The 27,136-nt window shown below is 34.3% G+C and overlaps 1 protein-coding gene and 2 non-coding genes across 3 annotated transcripts; 1 reads left to right on the top strand and 2 right to left on the bottom strand.

The window, feature by feature from the left end:
• Positions 1-502: 502 nt before the first annotated feature.
• On the bottom strand, positions 503-3,118 carry LOC144853492 (stonustoxin subunit alpha-like). Its single transcript, XM_078711188.1, has one exon. It carries the CDS (start codon positions 3,116-3,118, stop codon positions 503-505), a length of 2,616 nt encoding a protein of 871 aa, XP_078567314.1.
• A 13,470-nt stretch (positions 3,119-16,588) lies between these two features.
• Positions 16,589-16,660, bottom strand: Trnat-ugu (transfer RNA threonine (anticodon UGU)). Its single transcript has one exon. It is a non-coding gene; the product is annotated as a tRNA-Thr (tRNA).
• A 9,051-nt stretch (positions 16,661-25,711) lies between these two features.
• Trnad-auc (transfer RNA aspartic acid (anticodon AUC)) lies at positions 25,712-25,783 on the top strand. Its single transcript has one exon. It is a non-coding gene; the product is annotated as a tRNA-Asp (tRNA).
• Positions 25,784-27,136: the final 1,353 nt, after the last annotated feature.

The following is a 27,136-nucleotide window of genomic DNA, read 5'->3' on the forward strand; positions in this document are numbered from 1 at the left end:
ATTCTCAATACAATTTTGGGTTTCCAGCAGTACATGTAAAAACAGATGACATTAAGTATTATAAAAATAAGTTTCTGTTGTAAATTGGTGTTGAATCATATAACATTTTCCTCAATGAGACAATACAAAAATGTAATCATATAATGAGAATTTTTAAAAAATAAGACGCGCAAAATCAATGAGCACGTTTCAGGTTATTTTGAGTATCAACATGCTGCGTTGTGTATAACATAGACAGACCATTTTTGTTTTTTATTACCTTTTGTAATAAATTTAATTCAATGTTAATGTTAAATTTTAATAACTTCTGTTCCAGAAGGTGCTTAATAACTTGATTTATTTATTTGTTAATGATAGGAAATTAATTTTAATTGCTAAACGCAAAATTAAGGCACGACGTGCCGTACATAAATTAATTAATTTATTTTTAATGTTCCGAAAATGTTATTTATCAAAAGTATTCCAATTAAATCACCAACAATACTACTTCTTCTTCTAGTATCTATGATACTAAGCTTTTGGGCTCAATTTCTTCCAGCTTTTCAAGGAACCGTTTGAAACTTCTTTTTCCCATTTGCCAGAACCTCTTATCAAACCCTCCATCCTCTTTAGAACTATTTTGAGCGAACAAACAAGAGTTGTTGAATTCGAAATGATCGTTATATTCGAGCTTAGCTGTCTTGATAGCTGAGAGAACGTTTGGACTTAGGCCATCTGCAAAGGTTACTAAGATAAATATGTTATCACCAATATCCTTTCCAAACAGTGCTAAGATCGAATCAAAAACATATTTCGGTCTGTGTGGGTGTCTCACTAATGAAGCTTCAACGACAATTCCTATGGCATCTATATGATCGATACCACCTATTCCTTCTGTAGAGAAGAATGTGTGAATTTGCTTAGTTATTTCCTTGTCCCGACTGTCACCAAATCCAGGTGTATCGATTATGGTCAGGGTATAGGGTACCATGAAAGCATTCTGATGATGAATTGTGTAAGATGTTATGTATGGCGTCTGTGCAGTTGCCTGTGCCGTATGCCTACTTGTTTTTTCATGAACCAGCTTAAAGCGATAATTATCCTCCCATTTTACACCTAATACATAATTGATTAGTCCATTGATAAGGGTTGTCTTCCCTGCCCCCGTGGCACCTACAAGCATAATGACCTTATCACTGTTGTGTGTGCTTCTGCTGCGATCTCCAAACTCATATTTGTGGAATTTGTGTGGTTCAATTTCCTTCAACTTTAGTACATACACCGACGGTGAGCCATTAAGAACACGTCTTGAATTCTGTAAAATATATTCCTTCTTTATTATTTCTGATGAAACTGTTGTTTTTTCTGATGAAATTGTTATTGGTTCACTTACTTCACTGATTTTACTGACACCAGCTTCACAAACTGCTCTAACCTTAAACAGATATTCTGAGGTTATTCTCAGATTGTCTGCAGTAAATGAACATTCTTTACTGAAATTAGAGACTGTGTTCCAATCTGAATCTCCACATTGTTTATAGAATACTTCGTAATGGGTAATATTTAGGATTCCTTGATCCGGGGCCTTCCATGCTAACTGATTGCTATGCTTAGTTGAGTCAACACATGTAGGTTTACCAGGCTTTGAAGGAGGCGTAAAACTCGGATCCACCAGTATTCCATCTTTATAAAGCAATATGGAACATCCTGGGTTCTCAAGTTTCTCTTTGTCCTCTTGGATGATAAAATATGTTTCTGATGACTCTTTATTTGATACAGCAAATTCTTTGAATTGGCGTGCATTCAGAATAAATGTATCTGCCATAGGATCAATATAATCTAGAAATACATTTTCGTCATCATAATTGTAACCATCCGCTTTGACTCTCCTGATATACGTGTGCATGGTTTTCAGAAGTTTTTCTTTCTGTACCAAGCGTATTGTGAAGCGTACGCCATATCTGTACGTTAGATTTAAATTGGTTGCTCCCGGTGAGTTCGCAAAAGTGATTTCACTCATGCCAGCGATGCATGTGCCAACCTCATGGATAAGAGTTTGCGTTTTTTCTACCCATTTGGAAAGTAGGTCATGACTAAAAGGCGATGTGTTTCTTCTTTCTAGAATGTTTGCTAAAACTACTTCTTCTTTACCACCTCCTCGAATATCAGGCAACACTTGCAGTATTTGCGCCTCAAAATTAAGCTTATATTGCTTTACCATTTCTTTGAAGTTTTCTATTTGCTGTCTTAATTCAGGGAACTTTTGACATTGGTCAAATCCAACCAGGTCGTTGCACTTTATTTCCAAGCTGTGTAACTGTTCGATGGTGTTTTCTACTTCTTCAACCAGAGTAGCACTGATTTCTCTTACCAACTTTGCTACTTTGCTATCTAAATGCTTCAGTGGGTATAGCCAAACATGCACAGGAACTGAATTTGCAGCACCCATCAGTTTTGGAAGCTCCTTATACAAGTTCACAGCTTCCAGATAGGTGGTTGGGTTGGTGGGAGGAATGATGTCTCCATAAAATGTGCACGTAAAACTATCTACTTGCAGATTATCCGCCACGTCCACAGAAACACTGCCATCAACTAGTGCTTTAATGGTAGCAAGTAAATGTGCATGCACTTTTTTATACTCCTCATTTTTAGAAAACTGCTTTTCAAAAATGAAGAAGGCCTGACCACCATATTGTATACCAGTCACAACATGAGTGGCTATCCCCTTTTTAAACTCATTAGGATACGTGATGTTTCCCAGGTTTTCCATTGTCAACTGCTCAAACTTGGTCGTACACTTGTACTGCATCGATACTCTAGCTTTGTAATTGGATGACTTGCGGTCATTAATATACTTAGCTGAACCTGATACACTAACAAGACCAACAAGAAAACTCAGTTTTAAGCTGCCATTAATATCCAAGACTTTAACTTTGTCTCCTAGTGACTCTTCAGCGTGTATCTTAAAATTTGCCGACTCCTGGGGCTGTGAAACAATATTTTTTTTAAGGGATTCATTATCCCATAGTGTGGTGCCAGGTATGAGATCCTCATTATGGCAATCATACAGCATTCCAAGTGTAAATGGCCTTCCCAATGCTGGTACACTGATCAGTCCTTTACCCTTAACGGTACTCATCTTATATACGGGTAAAATGTTAAGCTGAGCTGTCTTCTAAATTCCCTTTTCCCAATTCAATCTTCTGAAATATAAAAGAATAACACGTTTTCAATAAAAAGTGTAATTCATTTTAGGTTAAACGATTATTTTTATTTTATCCATATCCAGTTGGTGTGGCGCTGAAAGGAGAGAGAAAGGACGCAGAATATTCTGTTTTTTAGTATAGTTTTACTGAGTTTTTAAGTTAAGTAAACCCTATATACTACTACACATATTAGATATACGAACTCGAAACCTGTTTCAAGATTATGAGTAATAAAAATTCAGGCCCAAGTCGCGGTAGCGTAAAATCAGCGCCGAGTGGTGAGACTCGCGACAAGAGTCGTCGCGACAGACATGTGAGTGATAACGTAGGCCTAGCTACCGGGAACAGCGACAATGAAACTGTGAAGTGTAGTTGTTGTAAGGACGACATTATTGGTGGAGAAAAGTCAATTGAATGCCAGAAATGTTTAGAATGGACACATCAAACCTGTTCAGGTATGAATAATTCTGAATATAAGGCCCTTGAAAAGGGTAGACACAATCTAATGTGGTTTTGTGATAGCTGCTCATGCCAAGTTTCTAAGTTGGTTAACGATGGCGAAAATAGGCCAAGTGGTGAAGAGAACTTTGTGAAACTAACTGAACGGTTAGATAATATCACTATGACAATTCAGAAACTTGTTGAATCTATAGAAAAGAAAGATGAGAATATTGAGAAGATTGTGGAAGAAAAAGTGAAAGTCTACATAGATGAGAGATTTGATAGACAAAGAAGAGAAAATAATATCATATTGCATAATGTGCCGGAAGTGGGAACTGATGACGTAGATGCGAGGAAGGAACAAGATAGAGTAAAGGCTACTGAAGTACTTAATTTTCTGAATGTAAATACGACAATATCAAAACCGATTAGACTTGGAACTAAGCGAAATGATGAGAAACCACGATTGCTTCGAATAACTGTAGATGGAGTTGAAGTCAAGAGAGAAATTCTGAAAAAAGCCAAGGGCTTAAAGCAAGCGGTAAATAAAGGCTACGATAGAATATTCCTCACACCGGATCTCACACCATCTCAAAGAGAAGAAAGCAGTAAATTGAGAGCTCAGTTAAGGCTACGTAGAGATAAAGGTGAGAACGTTATTATAAGGAAGAGGAAGATTGTACCATCTCAATCAGTGCAATCCTTTCGTGACCACTAAGAATACAAAATGAACCTAATCGCACAGCACCTTTATTTTTACAAAAAGATTTTGACTTGGAAGAAGATATTTCGTTCAGAGACAATACTTTTGTTGAACACGATTTTGAACTTGCACCCCAAGAAGAATATTTAAGTTGTTTTTATACCAACGCAGAAGGTGTTTTGAACAAACGAAGCAAATTTTTTGTTTTGATAGAAGAAAGGAAACCGCACATAATTGGTATTACTGAAACATGGTTGAGCGATAATGTGCTAGACGCTGAAATAGCAATGAAAGGTTATAATTTGTTTCGCAAGGAAAGAGCGAATAAAGCGCATGGTGGACTGTTATTATATGTTAATGAGAAACTACATGTTACCATTTGTAATGAATTATGTCAATTAAATCCTGAATCGCTATGGTGTACTGTGAAAGTTGATAAACATAATAAAGTTCTGATAGGTCTTTGCTATAGGAGTATGTACAACACACCTGATGAAAATGAACAATTGTTTTACCAACTACGCTTTATTGAATCAGTACAATCTGACCACGTGTTGATAATTGGAGATTTTAACCTTAAAGAAATTAATTGGAAGGATATGTTGGTTAATGCTAGCGTTACACATCCATCAAACACTTTTTTTGAAATAATCAACGATTTATACTTGGTGCAACATGTCAAGAGTAATACGCGACACAGAGATGGACAAAGATCATCCCAATTGGACCTTATTATTACTGATGATGATTTTAAGGTATCTAACCTACTACATTTACCCCCTTTAGGGAAAAGTGACCACGATTGTTTGTTTTGGCAGTACGTCTATAAACTTGATATTCCCAGTAAGGAAACCAAGTCATTTCACAACTACAACAAAGGCGATTATATAAGCATAAAGCGTGAACTGAGTAATATCAATTGGTCCGATGAATTTGATAATCAAACTACCGATGAAATGTACAACAGTATTAATGAAGTATTGTGCAATATGACTGAGTTATATATTCCTACATTTGGAAGTACTCGTAGTAAAGGTCAGAATAAACCCTGGATGACATCAGCTGTTAAAAAAAATCTTGATGGAATTCAAAAACAAACCAAAGAACTTTCATAAGTATGTTAGATCGAAACAGAAAGTAAAGACTGGAATAACAAAATTAGTAAATAATGATGGGCCAACCTTGGAAACTGACTACGAAATTAGTGAGGAACTCAACAAATGCTTCCAAACATTTTTCACCAAAGAAGATCCTGACGAAGACATAACCAATTTTAATTATGATACTTGTGACAAATCAGTTGAAAATATTGATTTCTCCCAAGAAGATGTTTTTAAGCAACTCCGAGGTTTGAAAATCGATAAAAGTCCTGGTCCGGACAATATCCATCCATGTCTACTTAACAAGTGTGCTGAGGAGTTATCAGAACCCTTGTATCTTTTATTCAAGAAGTCTACAGAGGAAGGTAAACTACCAAAAATATGGAAACGAGCTGATGTCTCTCCGATCTTTAAGAAAGGCAGCAAATCACAAGCGTCCAATTATCGACCGATAAGCCTAACATGTATTATTTGCAAGATCTTTGAACATATTATTCGCAACAACATACTACGACATGTTAAGAACAATGCAATACTAACAACAGAGCAACATGGTTTTGTTGAGAAGAAATCATGTCTGACAAATCTTTTAGAATTTATGGAAGATGTTACTAAGGCTTTGGATGACAACAATAATGTTGATGTCATATTTTTGGACTATAGTAAAGCCTTCGACAGCGTTCCTCATAGGAGATTACTCATGAAATTGGAGAGCTATGGAATCAAAGGTCAATTGTTATTATGGATTAAAGATTTTCTTGATAACAGACAACAAAGAGTCAAAGTGCGTCATGCTTCTTCCAGTTGGGCTGATGTAATTAGTGGAGTTCCACAAGGCTCGGTGTTGGGCCCTACATTGTTTGCATTATATATAAATGACCTACCAAAGTATGTGTCTAGTCATATAAAGCTATTTGCTGATGATACAAAGATCTACTCAGTAGTTAACAACAGAAATGATGGGCAATTATTACAAGAATCTTTAAACAATGCACTGCAGTGGAGTAAAGAATGGATGTTGGCTTTTAATAAAAGCAAATGCATGGTGATGCACTTCGGGCATTCAAATGTTCATTTTAAATACCAAATAGATGAAGTTGAACTGGCAACAGTTGAGAAAATAAAGGACCTAGGAGTACTAATTACTAATGACTGTAAACCAAGCCAACACTGCGCCAAAGTATCTCAGCGGGCCATGAACTGTTTAAGAAGCATCAGAAGGACTTTCGTATATATGGATAAGGATTGTTTTAACGTCATCTACAAGCATTATGTACGCCCACATCTCGAATTTTGTGTTCAAGTATGGAATCCGTATCTTCAAAAGGATATAAATGTAATTGAAAGAGTACAACGTCGTGCGACTAAATTAGTTCCATGTATCCGTTCATATTCATATGAAGATCGTTTAAAGTTTCTTGGCCTAACAACCTTGTATTCGAGGTGACCCGATTGAAGCATATCAAATTGTTAAAGATTTCGAGGGTGTAGCCAAGGATGACTTTTTCCAAATGAGAAGTAACATTAGCAAAATTACTCGAGGGCATCACCTGAGATTTTTCAAGCCTATTTTCCATAAAGGATTGAACTGTAGAAGAAATACCTTCTCGCAACGAGTAATAAACCATTGGAACAGTTTACCAGCCGACGTTGTCAATTCTGAAACCACTAATACCTTCAAGAATCGCATCGACACAATGTAGTTGATTTGGGGTTTAAAAAGGCACATCGCCTAAACGTTCCCATTATAACTAAACTAAACTAAACACACAAACATTTCATTTGTAGACGATCCCACATTTATATATTCTCGTTCTGACTTAACTATGTTAGGCTTACTACTGTGACTAATGCGATGTTGTCAATTAACGACTGGTGCTTAACGAAATAAACAAAACAAAAATGAATATCGGCACGAACAGCAGCAAATACTTAGTTAAAACCAGGAAGTCGTAAACCCGGAAATTACTTCTACCGCGTACGGTTGAAAATCTACCGATGAATTAAGAAACTTTGTTTTAAAACCATTTCGCTCGCGTACTATCCATCTAGGTTGGCCCACAGATGGTTTTTGAATACACAGTACATTTAAATTCAGCGTAAAGAAACTGGCGTTATAATACATTGTCGTTCACATGAACGAATAAATAGAAACGGTGCTTTATGTAGTCAAACTAAAATTAGCACCCTGGGAATTAATTCCAAAAGAAAAACTTGTCACAAAATAAGTCCAAATTGTTGTGTTTTGTTTGTAACATTAGGCCAGGGTTGAGGGATGGGGAAGAGGATGTGTGCAAAGAGGAACAATGTTTTATTATATTCTTTATCAACTCAGTAACGAAAAATATTTGTGTTCACGTTTTATTAATAATAACTAGAGGGTGTACTCGAATGGTTCTCGAAAACATGACCAACTCCTCTGGAAAATGAAGCCCGGGTGACACCTATGCATATGACTGATGAGTAATGCATGTTTATTTTGTGATGTTTCATGGTGGTCCATAAATTAGGTACGCCAAAAATATAGTTTCCATGGTAATATAGCAAATTAGAGTATATTGTGGTAGGGCAAGTTTGTTATAAGGTAACGTGGGTATTCTATGTGGGACTGTTGTTGTTAAATGCCATTAACGTTCTGATGAGGTAGTAAGAATGTCTCAATAGACTAAATTATTTGTAAACAAAATGTACATTAACTCTCTTGTAATGATGTAAAAACTTTACAACAATTGGTATTACAACAATTGGTATTAATCATAAGAACGTAAGATGCAAATAATATAATTGTAAAGAACAGTGTATACGTATAATATACATATTAATATATTATTATATATATTATCTGAACGTTACACAGAGGAGGAAACCGTTAATAATCAATCACTGAAACAGTCTCTAACGTGACCGTACCAAGAGACCAAAAGCATAGTTTATCAAAGTGGGTGAGAGTGAGCGGTGCTTGTATCACAATATATCATGACAACAGCATCTTGTTAATTTTGGAACAAAATGATCAAATAACAACTTTCGTAGCCTACTTATATATTGGTCGTAGTAGACACCATTTATAATTATAAATAGAGCAAGCAACAGAAATAATCGATAATATAAGCAGTAAAGGTGTTTCCCTGGTAGGCCTACCAGGCCTTCTATAGTAACATTGAATCGTACCTAAATTTGATAAAATGGTTAATAAATAACATAAATAATTAGCTCAATTACTAAAACAAATTGTATTTCACGTAAAGTAAAGGCCTTTATAATTGATTAGTTGAATATATAAAACAAATAAATTGTAGTTCACGATTCAGTTGAATCATTAAAATAACATTGTAGTTCACGTAAAAGTAAAGGCCTCAAATAAAAGTTAAATTACTAAAACAAATTGTAGTTCACGTAAATTAAATGCCTTTAATCAATATAATTGATTAGTTGAATATTTAAAACAAATTAATTTCAGTAGTTCACGATACGTTGAACCACTAAAATATGTTTGTATTTAATATTGAATGGCGCCACCAACAGCCATTTTGCCGGAAGTGACGAAACCGAAAACCAGTTGAACAACAGCGCGAGTGTGTGAAAATATATCCACAAATTTCGATAGGTAACGCTAAATTTTGTCGTTGGAACAATAGCGTAGTACTGAAAACTAATGTTATCAAATCTACGTTTCGCGGTACATCTAAGGTAGATAAAGCGGAGATTTATACCAAAGGTTTTGCATTGTGCTCGCCTATGACTATGCCAGAATTAACCATAATTTATATATACCACTGAATACAGTATAACATTTGCTATTTAATACTTTGTTGAAACTATCACTGCCATGTTGTTGTAGGCCTATTGTGTATTTGTTGCTAATAAATATAAAAAAAGAAAAAAGAAGAAAAAAGAGAAAATATATCTATATATAAATTTACGTAAGGGCAAAATTCGGTAAATCGCGCGTTATTTCCAGAATGTTTACTCGATGGTATATAAAGTTGGTTCGTACTTTCGATACTGATTTTAACCACCTGATGTAACCCTGTTTACTAGTTAAATTGAGTTCGATAATTAGTTATTGACAATTGAAACGAATTTAGGTTTAACGATTTGCCACAAATAAGGGTGTTTTCCGATCGTGGTATACACTGTCTAATGCATGTCCATCTTGAAAAATACCCGCCTACAATAATACGAGGATGCTTCGCATTTTCCTATCTCCTCCTACGAAAATTGTTTTTAATGGCTGAAAACCGGTTGAACAGCTCGAGTACAGCATCATAATGTTGAAGACAGGCCGATTTTCTTTAAAAAATACTATTTTGATAGATTTAATATACTTTTATACAAATGTATTGATTTGCAATGAATGGAACATTCCAAATTATTTAGTTTAACCATGCTTGCATACCTCCAAGTACGTAAATTTATGGGCCCTTGGAGAATAAACATAAATAGTATTGTAATGCTATACAATACTGTAAATAGGAATTAACCACTTTTGATCGCCATTTGAATCGCAAATTTCTTAGTGTGTGTGTTGGTACTGTTAGATATAATAGAAACAAATATGCTAATAAACGTTATTACTGTGAGTGTGGGTAGCCCCTACTTTTAGATTATAAACACATAATAATATAATACTTTATTACTGACAGTTGCTTCTCAACGTTTGTATTAATTAATAATTACAAAAAATATAAACGTCGTAGTGGTCGTTGTACATGTACTTTACTATTTCAATCGACTATGACAGTGACAGTTTTAACAAAGTATTAATTCGGAAATGTTTTACTCTATTTAGTGGTATATTATTTATAGGCCTATAAAAAATATTTCGTTACTGAGTGGATAATAAAGAAATAAAAATAACAATTTAATATAAAGAATGTATTTAACAAGGCCAACAGCCATTAAGTCGCGTGCTACAATGCATAGTGATACCGGACCGACAGACAGACCGGCAGACAGACCGACAGACAGACCGACCGACAGACAGACCGACCGACCGACATAGTGAACTATACTGACCGAAATTACTGAACATGTTTAAAAATGTTGAAATGTTTAAAAACATTTATATTTTTTTAATTTACACGTGCGTAGCCTGTCACTTTTGACGTGCTCGTATAACGTAATTTCGAGTTGAAAAGTAAGTCAAGAAAACAGAAATCGGGCAAAAAGAGTGCGTAATAACATTTAACGCGCAGTGCGCGCGCAAAAATCAGCGCACTCATGGCAATTTTGTAAACGCTTAAAATTGCCTGAAACGTACTCTTAACTTATTTCATCGAAAATAAATTTTAAGCGCGCGTACGCATGCGTTACATGCGCTACGCACGTAATTGTATTGCCATATGATGATTTATGCCCTGAAATTTATGAGTACCAAATTTTATTTAATTGTGATTTATGGTTGTAAAGATATGATTACAAACGTGATTTCGTTAAATCGTGCGTAGACCGCGTAATTTTTTATTGCGCACCGTGAAAAAATAACCACATCGATTCCTGGCCATAAGGAATATTCTGTGAAAAATTTACTTAGCTAGATTAAACTGATATCAAGATAAGGTCAGAAAGCGATAAAACGCATAGTGATACCGGACCGACAGACAGACCGACTGACTGACAGACAGACAGACCAACCGACATAGTGAACTATAGAGTCGCGTCCACGCGACTAAAAATTGTTCCTCTTTGTATCTATCCTCATCCCTAACCCTGAACCCTAATGTTAGATACAAAACACAAATTGTGTTTGTTTAAATGAGTCCAAATCAAAAATTTGGACTCATTTTGTGACAAGTTTCTCTTTCGGAAGTAATTCCCAGGGTGCTAATTTTGGTTGACTATACATAAATCATTGTGTCTATTTATTCGTTTCTGAAAACGACAATGTATAATAGTCCGGCGGTACGTACATTTGAAATCGCCAGTTTTTTTACGTTGAAATTACTATGTATTCAAGAACCATCTAGTATATAAAAATTTACGTAAGGGCAAAATTCGGTAAATCGCGCGTTATTTTTAGAATGTTTACTCTGTACTGATTTAAACCATCTGATGTAACCCTGTTTACTAATTAAATTAAGATAGAAAATTCGTTATTGACAATTAAAACGAATTTAGGTTCAACAATTTGCCCCAAATAGGGGTGTTTTCCGATCGTGGTATATACTGTCCAATGGATGTCCTCTTGAAAAATACCTGCACACAATAATACGAGGATGCTTCGCATTTTCCTATCTCTTCCTACGATAATTGATTTTAACTAGAGGGTGAGCTCACTTCGCTCGCTCCCCCTCTAGGAAGTGTAGACGATGGTTCTCGGAATGATAATGTTCTCCTTGTACGTTTTCTGTCGGTTACCATTTAAAATGCTTGACATTCGTAAAACTAAACTACTTTGTTTCACAGTGTTTTAGATGATTAATAACATTTTAAAGTATAGTTTTTATTGTTTGGTAGGGCCCTTTGGGGAGGCGGAGTTCATTTGAGGGAGGTGCTTTTTCGAGGGATATATGTTAAATTTTTTAGTTTTAATAATATGGTAACATTTATAATTAAATGAAATCCTCTAATAGATATGAAAAGTGGTAAAAACGAATAACAAATGCTTGGTAAATTGTAGATAACATTGCGATGAATTCTACTACAAACAGTATAATTGTGTTATTATAAATGTGGATGGACATTTATTAGATAGTTGGGTTGGGTGAGGGGGGGGGGGGGGTGGATTATTATTCAAAGTGATGTTTTATTGGAGAGGCGTTTTTTACAGTATTTAATTTAAACATCTTTTGAAACTAACTGCCGTGACAGAATGGGCCCAAGAAAGAAGACATTACGGCTTGCAACATGGGAAGACATCTCTCGGTCCTAACGGGACACAGGAAGATAGCCTACAGTTATTCCTGCCATCTTACTCAATAAAACTCAGCTATCGGGATTTCACTCGATTTTAAACAAAATGTCGTATCATCAAATCTCCCTATGTAATTTTATAATACTATTCCCCACAATATATTCCGAGTCTTTATGGCGTATATTTAATTTGATCTTTATTAATTTGCAGTATAATTTCTATTTTTTAACTACTGTACCTTCACACACGCGCGGTATGTTTTAAAATAAACAAAAAACTGAAATGGCTATGACTATGGCCAACTTAAAGCTCCAGTCCCACTATCTGATTTTTGTTTTCGTCTTCCAAAGGGACACTGTATTGATTGATGGAAAGTGCCTGTTTCCAGTCACCTTTAGGGTCAAATCTATTATTTTAACTGCTCCCTTGTGTATAAAAGAGAGAATATAATTGAAACTAGGTTGTTGCAAGGTGAACTTATCGTAAACCCGGAAATTACTTTGACCGCGAAGAATTGAAAATCTACTGTTGAAATCATAAATTTTGTTTAAAAACTCTTTATAATATCTTTCTAAGATAGAAATATGGAAAAATTGCGTCCAACTGAACACTAATGTTATCAAATCTACGTTTCGCTGTACATCTGAGATAGATAAGGTAGGTATCCAAGGCGGAGATTTGTACCGAAGTTTTTGCATTGTGCTCGCCTATGTCAGATTTAACCATAATTTATATATAGATACCTGAAAACCGGTTGAACAGCTCGAGTACAATATCATAATGTTGAAGAAAGGCCGATTTTCTTTAAAAAAATACTATTTTGATAAATTTAATAGGCCTATACGTTTATACAAATGTATTGATTTGCGATGAATGGAACATTCCAATCTCTCAGACTCCCACTTTGTAGGTAAATTTATGTGCACTTGGTTTAACACAAGTAGGTAAATTTATGGGCCCATGGAGAATAAACTTAAAACTGAGATATAGTATTGAAATACTTTGACAATATTGTAAATACGTATTTACCATTTTTGGTCGCCATTTGAATCGAAATTTTCTGAATGAGGTCACTGTTAGATATATAAACACATATACAAAGAACATTTATTACTGTGACTGTGGGTAGGTTCTAGGCCTACTGCTAGATATATAAACACATAATATACAAATAAAAACTTTATTACTGACAGTTGCTTCTCAACGTTTGTATTAATTAATAATTATAAAAATATAAACGTCGTAGTGGTGTATCGTTACATGTACTTTACTATTTCAATCGACTATAACAGGGACAGTTTAAAAAACGTATTAAATCGTAAATGTTTTACTGTGTTTAGTGGTATATTAGTGATAGGTCTATAAACATTTAAAACAATATTTCGTTACTGAGTGGATAAAGAATATATTTAAAAATTGTTCTTCCCATCCTCTTCCCCACCATCCCTCAACTCTAATGTTATATACAAAACACAAATTGGGTTTGTTTAAATGAGTTCAAATACAAAATTTGGACTCAATCAAGTTTCCCAGGGTGCTAATTTTTGTTGGCTATTAATCATCGTGTCTATTTATTCGTTTCTGAAAACGACAATGTATTTATAGTCCTGTGGTACGTAAATTTGAAATGGTTTTTTACGCTGAAATTACTGTGAATTCGAGAACCATCTGTGGACACGACCTATATGGTACGCGAGCGAAGCGAGCGTACCATCTAGTATTAATAATTTCATGAATAAAAAAATAGTAGGCAATATTTGGCACACTGATGTTTATTGATGGGCCGCACACGATAGCAAAACATAGGAGTGATTTGACGTCTCAGCGACCATGTTACGTCACTGTATAAACTACGCAACGTTCTCTCTGTTCTCATGGCCGGATCTACATTACCATGCCGGGCCGCTAAAAAAGCAGTCATTAGTCAACCGTATCGAATGATCGCGTCGTTGAAGTTTTAATTAATTACACCTATTCTTTGAACAGCATTACTGTACATCACGATTTCGCTCAGTTAGTAAAACGCCGAGGCCATTGATATCAATACGTTCGAGTTCAATCCGCGACATGTGTAATTATTAAGTATCACCTAAAAATCAAAACCAGAGATTTTCGGAACTAGATGCCATGTGTTGCGTCTGGCAAGATGAAAGGGGCTACCTGTACATTTATAGATGTTGTTCCGCTGCACAACAATTAAAAGATGAAGATGTTAGCAAAATGACCAGGTATAATTAGGCTACTTTGGCTACATGCAGTGTTTGTTGAAGATATGGTGAAGGGATTTCAATCTACTGGTACATTCTTGAACTGTTTTGATGTTGCACATATTTTTGTGTTATGTTCCTGTGCTTGGAGGATGACTGTTGTTGATGAAGGATTGTGGTGGTGAGAGGATGCATTAACCATACGGGGAATGCATCCTCTCACCTACTGATTTTAATGTTGGAAGTGAATGTTGGGATAATATCTGTACTCACACATTGGTCACGATGTGGCATCGGTGTTGTTTAGTCTAATAGTGCATCTATCGGTCTGACGGCTGTTTTATCAACTAGGAACTTGTCTTGATGACAAATATAAATAATAAAACTCGTCCTAAATATTTAAAACCTAACCCTCTAAATAATCTCTCTCAAACTAAAAAAAAAATATTTAAAAAAAATGTCAAGTAGAGAATCAATATAGTCTCAATACAAGCCTACTTTGTATCTGAATGAATAAAACATACATTCTACGTAAGCATTTTAACCGACCAATCAGAACAGGGTTGACGTCTTTTTTTCTTGAACTCTGTTTGACATTTCCGAGCATCCAAATGCTTCCGAAGACATGCCGAAGATTGTGACGTCACAGCTATTTTAAATAAAATCATAAAATTCACTTTTTGGCTCAGATATGTACTGTTTCGTATGTTTTTCAGAGTTTCCAACCCTCTTGAAACCATTGTAAGGCGTTGAATGCGATACACGTGTTTCCACAAAATATCAACGAAAAATACAGTCAAGACCGTGCGGAGCACGGGTTACTGCTATAGACCACAATTTCATTACAGAAGTAGCAAATAGCTAACAAATCTCCCACACAAAAACATTGTAAAATATCAAAACCATTGAAATAAAAATAAAATGTAAATGAATAAAAATGAACACACACAAACAAAACGATTTCAAATGGTTTTATATACTGTTGAACATGAAACCACTTAACAATTCGTGTTTCCGCACCAGTGTTTTCAATTGTTTTTTTTATTTTATCTATATGTACCAAATAATTAATACACCACGAAAAAACTATAAAAAAATAGTTTGGCAATTTATACTTTTGTTAGTGTTTGCGCGCATCTCTAATTCACACAGCACAATTTTCCTTAGCGTCTTTCATTTTCGAAAGTCTGAACAGTCAAAAGTAAAGTATAACATTCCATATCCAGTATTGCTTTCATTTTTTAGTCTTCATATATTTCAAAGTGAAGGGATAATGTATAACAAAATCAATGGCCGCCGTAAATACAGTAGTTCCGAATTTTATTCTTGATACAATTTGTCACGCTGCTGCTTTAGCCCGCTACGTCCCAGGAGGATGATTCATCAATAAACCGGAAGTAAGCATAAGTTATCTATCTAAGGGTGACAGAAATGCGAAAATGTATACTCGACTATAATGTATAGGTAACAGCTGATGGGCCCACAAAATGTCTGGGAAAAGAGTCTGAACGACAAATCCCAAAGCATTTCTGGTATTTATGAGTCCCATGATACTTCACACTGCACTTCACACGCTGATGAAGTGACCCCCAGACTTGACCTTAACAATAAAATAAACTAAGTGACTGATATTAAATACAGATTATACAAATACAATTTATATTTTATATATATGTTATATAACGTTTATTTATAACTCTAAAACCATTGTCTGACAGACAATTTAAGTATTTTTTGCTTTAAATTACATTTTCAGGTAAAATAAAATAAAATAAAAATAAAATTAAAATAAAATGACACATTCAAAAACAAATTTGAAATAAAAAATATTTTTCAGAGGGACAATATATCTTTAAAACTGTTACGTCAATAAGTGAGCAGCGTTTTTTGTAAGAAATATTTCTTGTTTTTATTTTATTTTCTCAAAGTACTTTTATCAGAGTGCGCTTCTATTCTACGGGTTACTGCTTGTATATATATAAATCATACTGTCAAATTATAGAAACAGTGCTCATATTCGGAACATGATCTCATCATCGCGTCGAGCATAGCTCATTGGCGAAAGTTCCGTATTGTTTAGTTGTATGAAAAAAAAATGTCTCTGGCGGGATTCGAACCTGCGACCTCTCGCTTACAGGGCAAGTGTCATACCACTAGACCACAGAGCCATGGTATTATCACAGATTTTCACTCATTCACTTAATTGTTTTGGCTCTGTGTTTGTGTTTTGTGGATTTGCCCATCTTATTTAATAACATAATTGTACTGTATCACTTATAAATTAAAAAAAGAAATCGAGTTAGATAAATTGTTGGCAAATCTGAATGAACACGAAATGATTGGCGCATGGTTTCGTAACATATATTTGTTTTAATTCTATTTAGCAAACGCTCTTATTAAAAAACTTAAAATCATAGCAAAACAAAATTAGAAATAGATAATGTACATCCTAAAATCTCATGGACCCATACATTTTTTAAAAGTTTGGTCTACGTGACTACACATCTAAGCAACAGAAACATATATTAATGGCTCACTATAGTATATTTACAAAGTCTGATTTTAAATTGTTTTGTATTATATCAAAGTTACAAAGTTATAACGACATAATACTATCGACAGGCGTTCAATATTTTGCAATCTTTAAATTTCCCTTTGTCGCTTTTAAAGTATGTCTAAGGTACATTTCGACCTCACATTTACTGAGTATTTAGCACAGTGATATAAGCCTAAATGACAATATACACAGACGAGCAGTAAAAGTAATAAACAACATAATTATAGAATCTATGTTAATCATTATAACCGTTGACACAACGCTGTATGGACGGGCGGTTTCCGCTCAGATAGATACATATTCTACGTAGGACAAACGCGGTTTTCAGTTTAACGTCACCGTTCGTCTGTGTAAATTGACCATAACATCCAATATGATTTAAAAGAGTCCCGAAAAAAGTGATTGATGAATGGTCCACTAAAAAAGTGCCATCGATCATAATATTTATAATGGGATCCATCTCAAATACGTCTGTGGCTAACGAGGCCAGTTGCAGATGTAGTTGTACTGTAGGTTGTCTTACAGTTTCTTATTTTCTTTCTTTCTTTGTGTTTTTTTTTATATTTTATCTGATTACACGCCAGCTAACCTACCTACCTATGATGATGTGTCAGATTCTGAATGGAAACTTTCACCATTCATTTATACAGTACATTTCATTTCGATTCGATAAAATCTATTAACAATTAAAAAAATACTTTCAGGTTAGTGTAATAGTAAATAATGTAGATAATTTGAATTTTGGTTTTTAGCTTTTTCCAATAGCTTTCTCATCAAGATTAGATTTATCTATTCATATCGGTATGTCGTTCCAGATGATTAAAAACTGGCAACAACACCGCATACTTTTTAATATTCTAAATGATCACCTAATTACAGTATATTGTTATACTATTAGACTTGTTTATTCAAGGGCCCATAAATGTACTTAATTATACTTGTGCTGGGAGACTAAGAGATTGGAATGTTCCATTCATCGTCAATCAATACGTTTGTATAAACGTATATTAAATCTATTAAAATAGTATTTTTTAAAGAAATTATGATGCTGTGACTCGAGCTGTTTGACCAGTTTTCAGCTATTACAAACAATTCTTGTAGAAGGAGATAGGTAAATGCAAAGCATCCTCGTATTATTGCATGCGCGTATTATTCAAGATGGACATCCATTAAACAGTGTATACCACGATCGGAAAACATCCCTATTTGGGGTAAATCGTTGAACTTAAATTCGTTTTAATTGTCAATAACTATTTAGCTAACTCAATTTAATTAGTAAACTGGGTTACATCAGGTGGTTAAAATCAGTACTGAAAGTATGAACCAACTAAAGAGGCCTATACAATCAAGTAAAAATCCAGAAGTAACGCGCGATGTCGTCGTCGTGGACGACAATGACGACGACGCGAAGACGACGACGACCTACCAAGTGTGCACTGCAGACATTTTCCGACGACCTATAGTCAAACGAGCTCTTTATCATCTCACAAAAACAAATTTTATAATTTTTCATAACAGCCAAGTGAAATGCTCGTCAACTCTAAATATTTTATTTTCAATGATATAAATTTAAATCGCAAAAGTAAAATAATTTTGTAGGTGTTTTTATACACGAGAATCTGGCAAGGACCATTTACCACAACTGTATTTCCAAAAAGAAAAAGTATCAAATTATAAGTATTGCGAATGTTATATTGATAGTAATTAATATTTGAACTGATATTCCTTAAATTTTATATAAAGATTCTATTCCAAACTGATAGCATCTGGTTATTGGTAATGGTAGTTTATGGTTGAATAAATTATACTTTGTTAAAGCAACTTGACCATATATAGAGATCTTGTATTTTATATTGTTTAAATAGAGTACCGAAGGCGATAAAGATAATGTTCGTACTGCATGTTTTTGTACTTTTAGTAATTTATTTAGACTAGATGGTCGTGTCCACAGATGGTTCTCGAATACACAGTAATTTCAGCGTAAAAAACTGGCGATTTCAAATGTACGTACCGCAGGACTATAAATACATTGTCGTTTTCAGAAACGAATAAATAGACACGATGATTAATGTAGTCAACAAAAATTAGCACCCTGGGAATTAGGCCTAAACCCAATTTGTGTTTTGTATATAACATTAGAGTTGAGGGATAGGGAAGAGGATGGGAAGAACAATTTTTAAACATATTCTTTATCCACTCAGTAACGAAATATTGTTTTAAATGTTTTATAGGCCTATCAATAATATACCACTAAACACAGTAAAACATTTAAGATTTAATACTTTTTTAAAACTGTCCCTGTTATAGTCGATTGAAATAGTAATGTACATGTAACGATACACCACTACGACGTTTATATTTTTTATAAATATTAATTTATACAAACGTTGAGAAGCAACAGTCAGTAATAAAGTTGTTATTTATATCCAGCAGTAGGCATAGAGCCTACCCACAGTCACAGTAATAAATGTTCTTTGTATATGTGTTTATATATCTAACAGTAACCTCATTCAGAAAATTTCGATTCAAATGGGGACCAAAAATGGTTAATACGTATTTACAATATTGTCAAAGTATTGCAATACTATATCTCAGTTTTAAGTTTATTCTCCAAGGGCCCATAAATGTACCTACTTGTGTTAAACCAAGGGCTCACAAATATACCTACAAACTGGGAGTCTGAGAGATTGGAATGTTCCATTCATCGCAAATCAATACATTTGTATAAACGTATATTAAATTTATCAAAATAGTATTTTTTTTAAAGAAAATCGGCCTGTCTTCAACATTATGATACTGTACTCGAGCTGTTCAACCGGTTTTCAGGTATTAAAATCAATTATCGTAGGAGGAGATATTATTGTGTGCAGGTAAGCCCAATTTATATTGCAATACTTCAGGTAGTGAAACAAGGCCATATAGATTGCTGCAGTCGCGTGCTCAAGTTTGTGTTTACCGACCAACCGACCGACCAACTGACCGAAATTGCTGAACATGTTTAAAAATGTTGAAAAAATATATTTATTTTTTTTTAATTTAAACGTGCGTAGTTTGTCACTTTTGACGTGCTCGTATAACGTAATTTCGAGTTGAAAAGTGAATCAAATATGATGATATATTAAAGAAAGGTTGTAAAACAGAAATCGGGCAGAAAGAGTGCATATTAATATTTAACGCGCAGTGCGCGTGGAAAAATCTGCGCACTCATGGCAATTTTTTTAAACGCTTAAAATTGTCTGAAACGTGTCTTATTTCATCGAAAAAAAAAATTAATCAACATTTGATTCAAAATTACAGCAGAATCCCCTTTATCTGACACCTCTATTTAGGGTACACCATACCGGTACTTCCCGTGAAAACGGGAACCCTTATCGAAGTGTATAATTTATGGGTATTCTACTGTAATACATAATAAATCTTTTTGATTTCATTTACCTTAAAATAATAGTGATAAAACACACATTTTACATGGTATTTAGCCATTTTAAAAGTTGAATGTACACCATCGTAGATTACCATACCATTATGTTTTACAATGCATTTTTCAGATACGTTTTAAACAACTTAACTGAATTTGGAAAGGTATCAACATTGAGACTATTCCATATAATTGCTCCACGATAAGACAGACTTCGTTTTTTAAAATCGGTTTTTGGCTTCGGGATGAATAGATGTGTATCACTGTGCCTTAGATTATAATTTATATCATTGAATGTAAATACATTATTTAGGTAAGGTGGGGCATTATCTGTCAAAACCTTATATATAACCATACAACATTCATATCTATCTTGATAAAATAAAGTTGACCAATTAATTTGTCTTAGTGCCTCACTACTAGGTGTGTCCCATGTTAGACCACACACGATTCGAGCTGTTCTGTTTTGAATAGTTTGAACTCTTTTCATTAGAGTTTGACTACTATTTCCCCAAATTATGTTACAATAGCTCAAGTAAGGTATTACAATAGAGTTTGAAATATGTTTTAATATGTTTTGTGGAAAATAATAGCTACATCGTCTGAGCATACCCAATCCATTTAGAGCTTTACCTCGAATGTATTTTTCATGATAAATGTTCGTCTATTATGATACCGAGATGTTTGCAATATCGAACGCGTGGTACAACATCATTATCTATATTAACTGATCTATTTTTTTCTTTGATGGTTGCCAATCGGTTTGTCGATCCGATCAACATGAACTCGGATTTAGAGACATTTAGACTCAATTTATTATTTTTTAGCCAATCGTGGATTTGTATAAGTTCTTCATTTATACTTTGGTATATTTCATTTTCATTTTTTGAAGAACAATAAATGATAGTATCGTCAGCATACATACTTATTTTACATTTGTTTGCAACTTTCGATAGGTCATTTATATATAAGAGGAAAGCAAGTGGGCCCACGATTGACCCCTGAGGCACTCCACATTGGATGTGTGTATAATCAGACAATGTATTATTTACATTTGTGAATTGCTTTCGCTCAGACAGACAGCTCTCGAACCATTTTAAAACATTTTTACTTAAACCATAAAGTCTCAATTTGCTTAATAATATGTTATGGTTTACCGTATCAAAGGCCTTTTTAAAATCTAGTAAACAGATTCCGACCAGCTTACCCTCGTCTATTGCACTATACCAGACTTCCGTCATTTTTGTAAGTGCAGTAGATGTTGAGTATGATGGTCGAAAACCTGATTGATTTATACATAACAGATTATTATTATTCAAAAAAGCATAAAGTTGATTAAAAACGACTCGTTCAATTATTTTTGAAAGTATAGGTAGGACGGAAATGGGACGATAATTATTAGGGTTAGTTTTTTCACCATTCTTAAAAATTGGCGTGACCTTTGCTATTTTCCACGTATTTGGGAATTTACATGTTGTGAAGGAGTGATTTATGATTCTTGAAATTGTTGGGGATATAATCGGGGCAGACAGTTTTAGAATGCCCGGTGGTAAGTTGTCATGACCAGTGGCTTTGTTTTTTGAAAGATTACTTAAGTATTTATATACAAATTCACATGTGATGTGTTCGAATTCAAATTTTTTTTCGGTGAAAGCATCTTTTATTGCTGTCGCTGTTTCTAAAACGCAGTAGACACACAACAAATCAACAGTACGAACGTCAAGTATATTCCGTTTATTTTAGCTGGCTTAACACAATACGACTGCTTACCGGCAAGCTGGCTTAACAACACCACTGCTTGTACCGGATATAATCTTCTATCTACGTTAACACTGCTTTATACACTGTAACACTTGTCCAACTGGTAAACAATAACTTACTAACATAGATTCCGCATCTCCGTTGCCTTTTATAAGCGGACACATTTGTTATGCAAATTAGCAACTTTACGGCTGACTAAGCCCACAACACCGCATGGTGTATAACAATACAGTACTAACTTTACTGTAGCAACAGCATCGATTTCATCATAATTTATATCATTTATCGGCTCATGTATTTGTTATGCAAGATTTGAACCTATATTTGAGAAAAATGTATTAATTTCATTTGTGATGTCCTTAGCTTTATAGAGGACATCGCCATTATCATTGCAAATTGTTTGAATAGTTTGAGTTTTCTTTTTTGACGATATGATATATCTTATGGTATCCCATGTTTTTTTTACATCGTTTTTATTTTCTTTTATACTTTCTTGAATAAAATTAGCTTTACTTTTACGTATTAATTTATTGCACATATTTCTATACTTTCTGTAATTTTTCCAGAGTGATTCATTTTTAGAATGTTTACATTCTCTTTTGAGTTTATCTCTTTCTCTCATCTTTTCAATTACATCATCAGATAGCCAAGGAGCTGTTTTTTTACGTACCCTGTGTTTTTTCCAAGGAGCATGTTTATCTAAAATTTTGGTTAGTGTAGTTTCGAGAAGTTTGGCACTCTGACTTACGTCGCCACTGACGGTAATACCATTCCAATTTACCATTAATAAATCGTTTAAAAAACTGTCTTCATTAAATTTTTTAAAGTTGCGTGTCATTTTATAATTATGATCCTGTTTATTAATTTTATTTGTTTTATTGGAATCTTTATTATTTTTCGCCCCTTTCCCTATTATAGCGAATGGCATTAAGTGGACACTTAAGCCGACGTGGATAACTCTAGACTTTAATATTTTAGAAACATTTGAGAAATACATAACATCTATTAATGTAGAGGAATGTTTTTCTATACGTGTTGGTTCTTCAATGATCTGTTTTAGATTAAAATTGTCACTTAATTCAATTAGTTTCTTTGTGTAGCAATGTGGATTGTCAGACATAACGTCACAGTTTAAATCTCCCATCATCATAATATCTTTGTGTTCCAGTTCAATCTTTTGAAATATATTTTGTAAATATTCAAAAAGAGCTATACCACAATAGAACAATTAGATTTTTACATTTATCACGTACTATTTCAATAGATAGGAGTTCGAGTTCATTACACATTAGATCATTCCTATTTTTGTGGTTGGTTTTTAGGTTTATATAGAGTGCTACACCTCCACCTTTTTTAGTTTTACGTCTATCTAGTCTGTGTAATATATAATTGTCAACATGAAAATCTTCATCAATAAATGTATTATCTAGAAATGTTTCGCTTAAGCCAAAAACATTGAAATTGTTGTTATTTAGAATACGTTGCAATTCATCAAAATGTAAGTCTAGGCTACGTATATTTAAATGTGCAAATATAAAACCCTTTTGATAATATTCATTCATTCATTAGTGACTGATGCGCTAATTAAAAAGCATCAAATTATTATTAATTTAAAAAGTGATCTTTATTAAAATTTAATTGTTTAATCTTGGCAATCTAAGAAATTATTTTATTCATATGAAAATTATTCATTATATTGATGTGTTTGAAACTGTCCATAAATCTAAACGACATTGCAGAAATGTACTCACAATTAAAAAAACAGTCAGTTCCATCAACTTCAGAATAGTAGAATGTTCCCTTCTGCTTAAAATGAGATCTCCTTTTCCTCAAATTAAAAGTTATTGAATGTCTCCACTGCTGCCCCAGTTAACAGTTACTTTCATTTCTATACATTTGAGAGTAGTTAAATGCTTCCTATGATGAAAACCTATGAAAATTTTAAAAAATTACAAATTATACATATAAAATATAATAATATAATACAGGAAGATATCTTCTTTTCGCAGAGGGCCAGCACATAATTTACAAAACAACTTTAATTAGTTATTATTTTTTTTATAAAAAAAGAAGAATAAAATTAAACACCACCAACACCTACCCTCTTGCCAGCTTTGCAAATCTTGTAATACTAATCTACACCTTCTGCCAGGTACTACTTGTGTAATTGTTTGTAACAGAGTGAAATCAGGAACAGTAACAACAAATCAAACTTCAGTAATATAGGATGGACGCCATAATGCTTAATTACGACATTGCGTGATTCAAATGTATTTAGAATGTTTGTCGTCTAGCTGATTAGAACTGCAAACAAGGATGAACGCCATAATGTTTATTTACGACATTGCGTGATTCAAAAGTTTAGAATGTTTGTCGTCTAGCTGATTAGAACTGCAAACTGATATGTATTATTTATTGTTCTCTGCAAAAGAAACCGGGTCTTTGCCTTTTTTCTGATCTTATCGTCAACCAATACTCGTTATTCTATTTATGATATGAATAGATACCACGTCAAGCCAGCTTTAAGTGTTGATAAAAAAAGAAGAAGATAATGATGTAAATCCTAATTACAACGTTTAAAAAGGTTGATTAATTTGAAACGATAAAGATGAGGAAATCTGTGAGAATGAGAAAATGTCGCCCCAACCGAGACTCGTACTCGGACCGCCTGCTTGATATGCAGATGTCCTAACCATTAGACCACTGGGGCTTTCATGGTATTGTTTGAACTCGATTGGATAGCGACTCTTTAACATTCTCGGCGTGGTACGGCGGATATATATATATATATATATATATATATATAAACACATTAGGCAATGAACATTAATTCGAAACCGCCCGGTGATATACTGAAATTTAATTAATTAATTTGAAACGATAAAGATGAGGAAATCTGTGATCCCAACCGATATTGATGTGTTTGAAACTGATATATATATATATAAAAGTATCTCTTCGGAGATCCCGCCTCGTGAATAAAAATACTGTAAGATGAGGGCGTATCAATTTGATCTCTGGTGCGCGTGCGTACAACTGAGGACTAGTGCTGTTCCGCCGTACCACGCCGAGAGTGTTAAAGAGTCGCTATCCAATCGAGTTCAAACAATACCATGAAAGCCCCAGTGGTCTAATGGTTAGGACATCTGCATATCAAGCAGGCGGTCCGAGTACGAGTCTCGGTTGGGGCGACATTTTCTCATTCTCACAGATTTCCTCATCTTTATCGTTTCAAATTAATTAATTAAATTTCAGTATATCACCGGGCGGTTTAGAATTAATTTTCTTTGCCTGATTTGTTTATATATATAAAAGTATCTCTTCGGAGATCCCGCCTCGTGAATAAAAATACTGTAAGATGAGGGCGTATCAATTTGATCTCTGGTGCGCGTGCGTACAACTGAGGACTAGTGCTGTTCCGCCGTACCACGCCGAGAGTGTTAAAGAGTCGCTATCCAATCGAGTTCAAACAATACCATGAAAGCCCCAGTGGTCTAATGGTTAGGACATCTGCATATCAAGCAGGCGGTCCGAGTTCGAGTCTCGGTTGGGGCGACTTTTTCTCATTCTCACAGATTTTCTCATCTTTATCGTTTCAAATTAATTAATTAAATTTCAGTATATCACTGGGCGGTTTAGAATTAATTTTCTTTGCCTGATTTGTTTATATATATATATATATATATATATATATATATCGTTTCAAATTATTATTATCGTTTCAAATTAATTAATTAAATTTCAGTATATCACCGGATGGTTTAGAATTAATGTTCTTTGCCTGATTTGTTTATATATATAAAAGTATCTCTTCGGAGATCCCGCCTCGTGAATAAAAATACTGAAAGATGAGGGCGTATCAATTTGATATCTGTTGCGCGTGCGTAAAAATGAGGACTAGTGCTGTTCCGCTGTTCCGCCGTACCACGCCGAGAATGTTAAAGAGTCGCTATCCAATCGAGTTTGAACAATACCATGAAAGCCCCAGTGGTCTAATGGTTAGGGCAACTGCATATCAAGCAGACGGTCCGTGTTCGAGTCTCGGTTGGGACGACTTTTTCTCATTCTCACAGATTTCCTCATCTTTATCGTTTCAAATTAATTAATTAAATTTCAGTATCTCTCCGGGCGGTTTAGAATTAATGTTCTCTGCCTGATTTGTTTATATATATAAAAGTATCTCTTCGGAGATCCCGCCTCGTGAATAAAAATACTGTAAGAAGAGGGCGTATCAATTTGATCTCTGGTGCGCGTGCGTACAACTGAGGACTAGTGCTGTTCCGCCGTACCACGCCGAGAATGTTAAAGAGTCGCTATCCAATCGAGTTCGAACAATACCATGAAAGCCCCAGTGGTCTAATGGTTAGGGCAACTGCATATCAAGTAGACGGTCCGAGTTCGAGTCTCGGTTGGGGCGACTTTTTCTCATTCTCACAGATTTCCTCATCTTTATCGTTTCAAATTAATTAATTGAATTTCAGTATATCACCGGGCGGTTTAGAATTAATGTTCTTTGCCTGCTGTGTTTATATATATAAAAGTATCTCTTCGGAGATCCCGCCTCGTGAATAAAAATACTGAAAGATGAGGGCGTATCAATTTGATCTCTGTTGCGCGTGCGTAAAAATGAGGACTAGTGCTGTTCCGCTGTTCCGCCGTATCACGCCGAGAATGTTAAAGAGTCGCTATCCAATCGAGTTTGAACAATACCATGAAAGCCCCAGTGGTCTAATGGTTAGGGCAACTGCATATCAAGCAGACGGTCCGTGTTCGAGTCTCGGTTGGGACGACTTTTTCTCATTCTCACAGATTTCCTCATCTTTATCGTTTCAAATTAATTAATTAAATTTCAGTATCTCACCGGGCGGTTTAGAATTAATTTTCTTTGCCTGATTTGTTTATATATAT

This window comes from Antedon bifida, chromosome 10 (genome assembly GCF_963402885.1).
Source record: "Antedon bifida chromosome 10, ecAntBifi1.1, whole genome shotgun sequence".
Lineage (NCBI taxonomy): Eukaryota > Metazoa > Echinodermata > Crinoidea > Comatulida > Antedonidae > Antedon > Antedon bifida.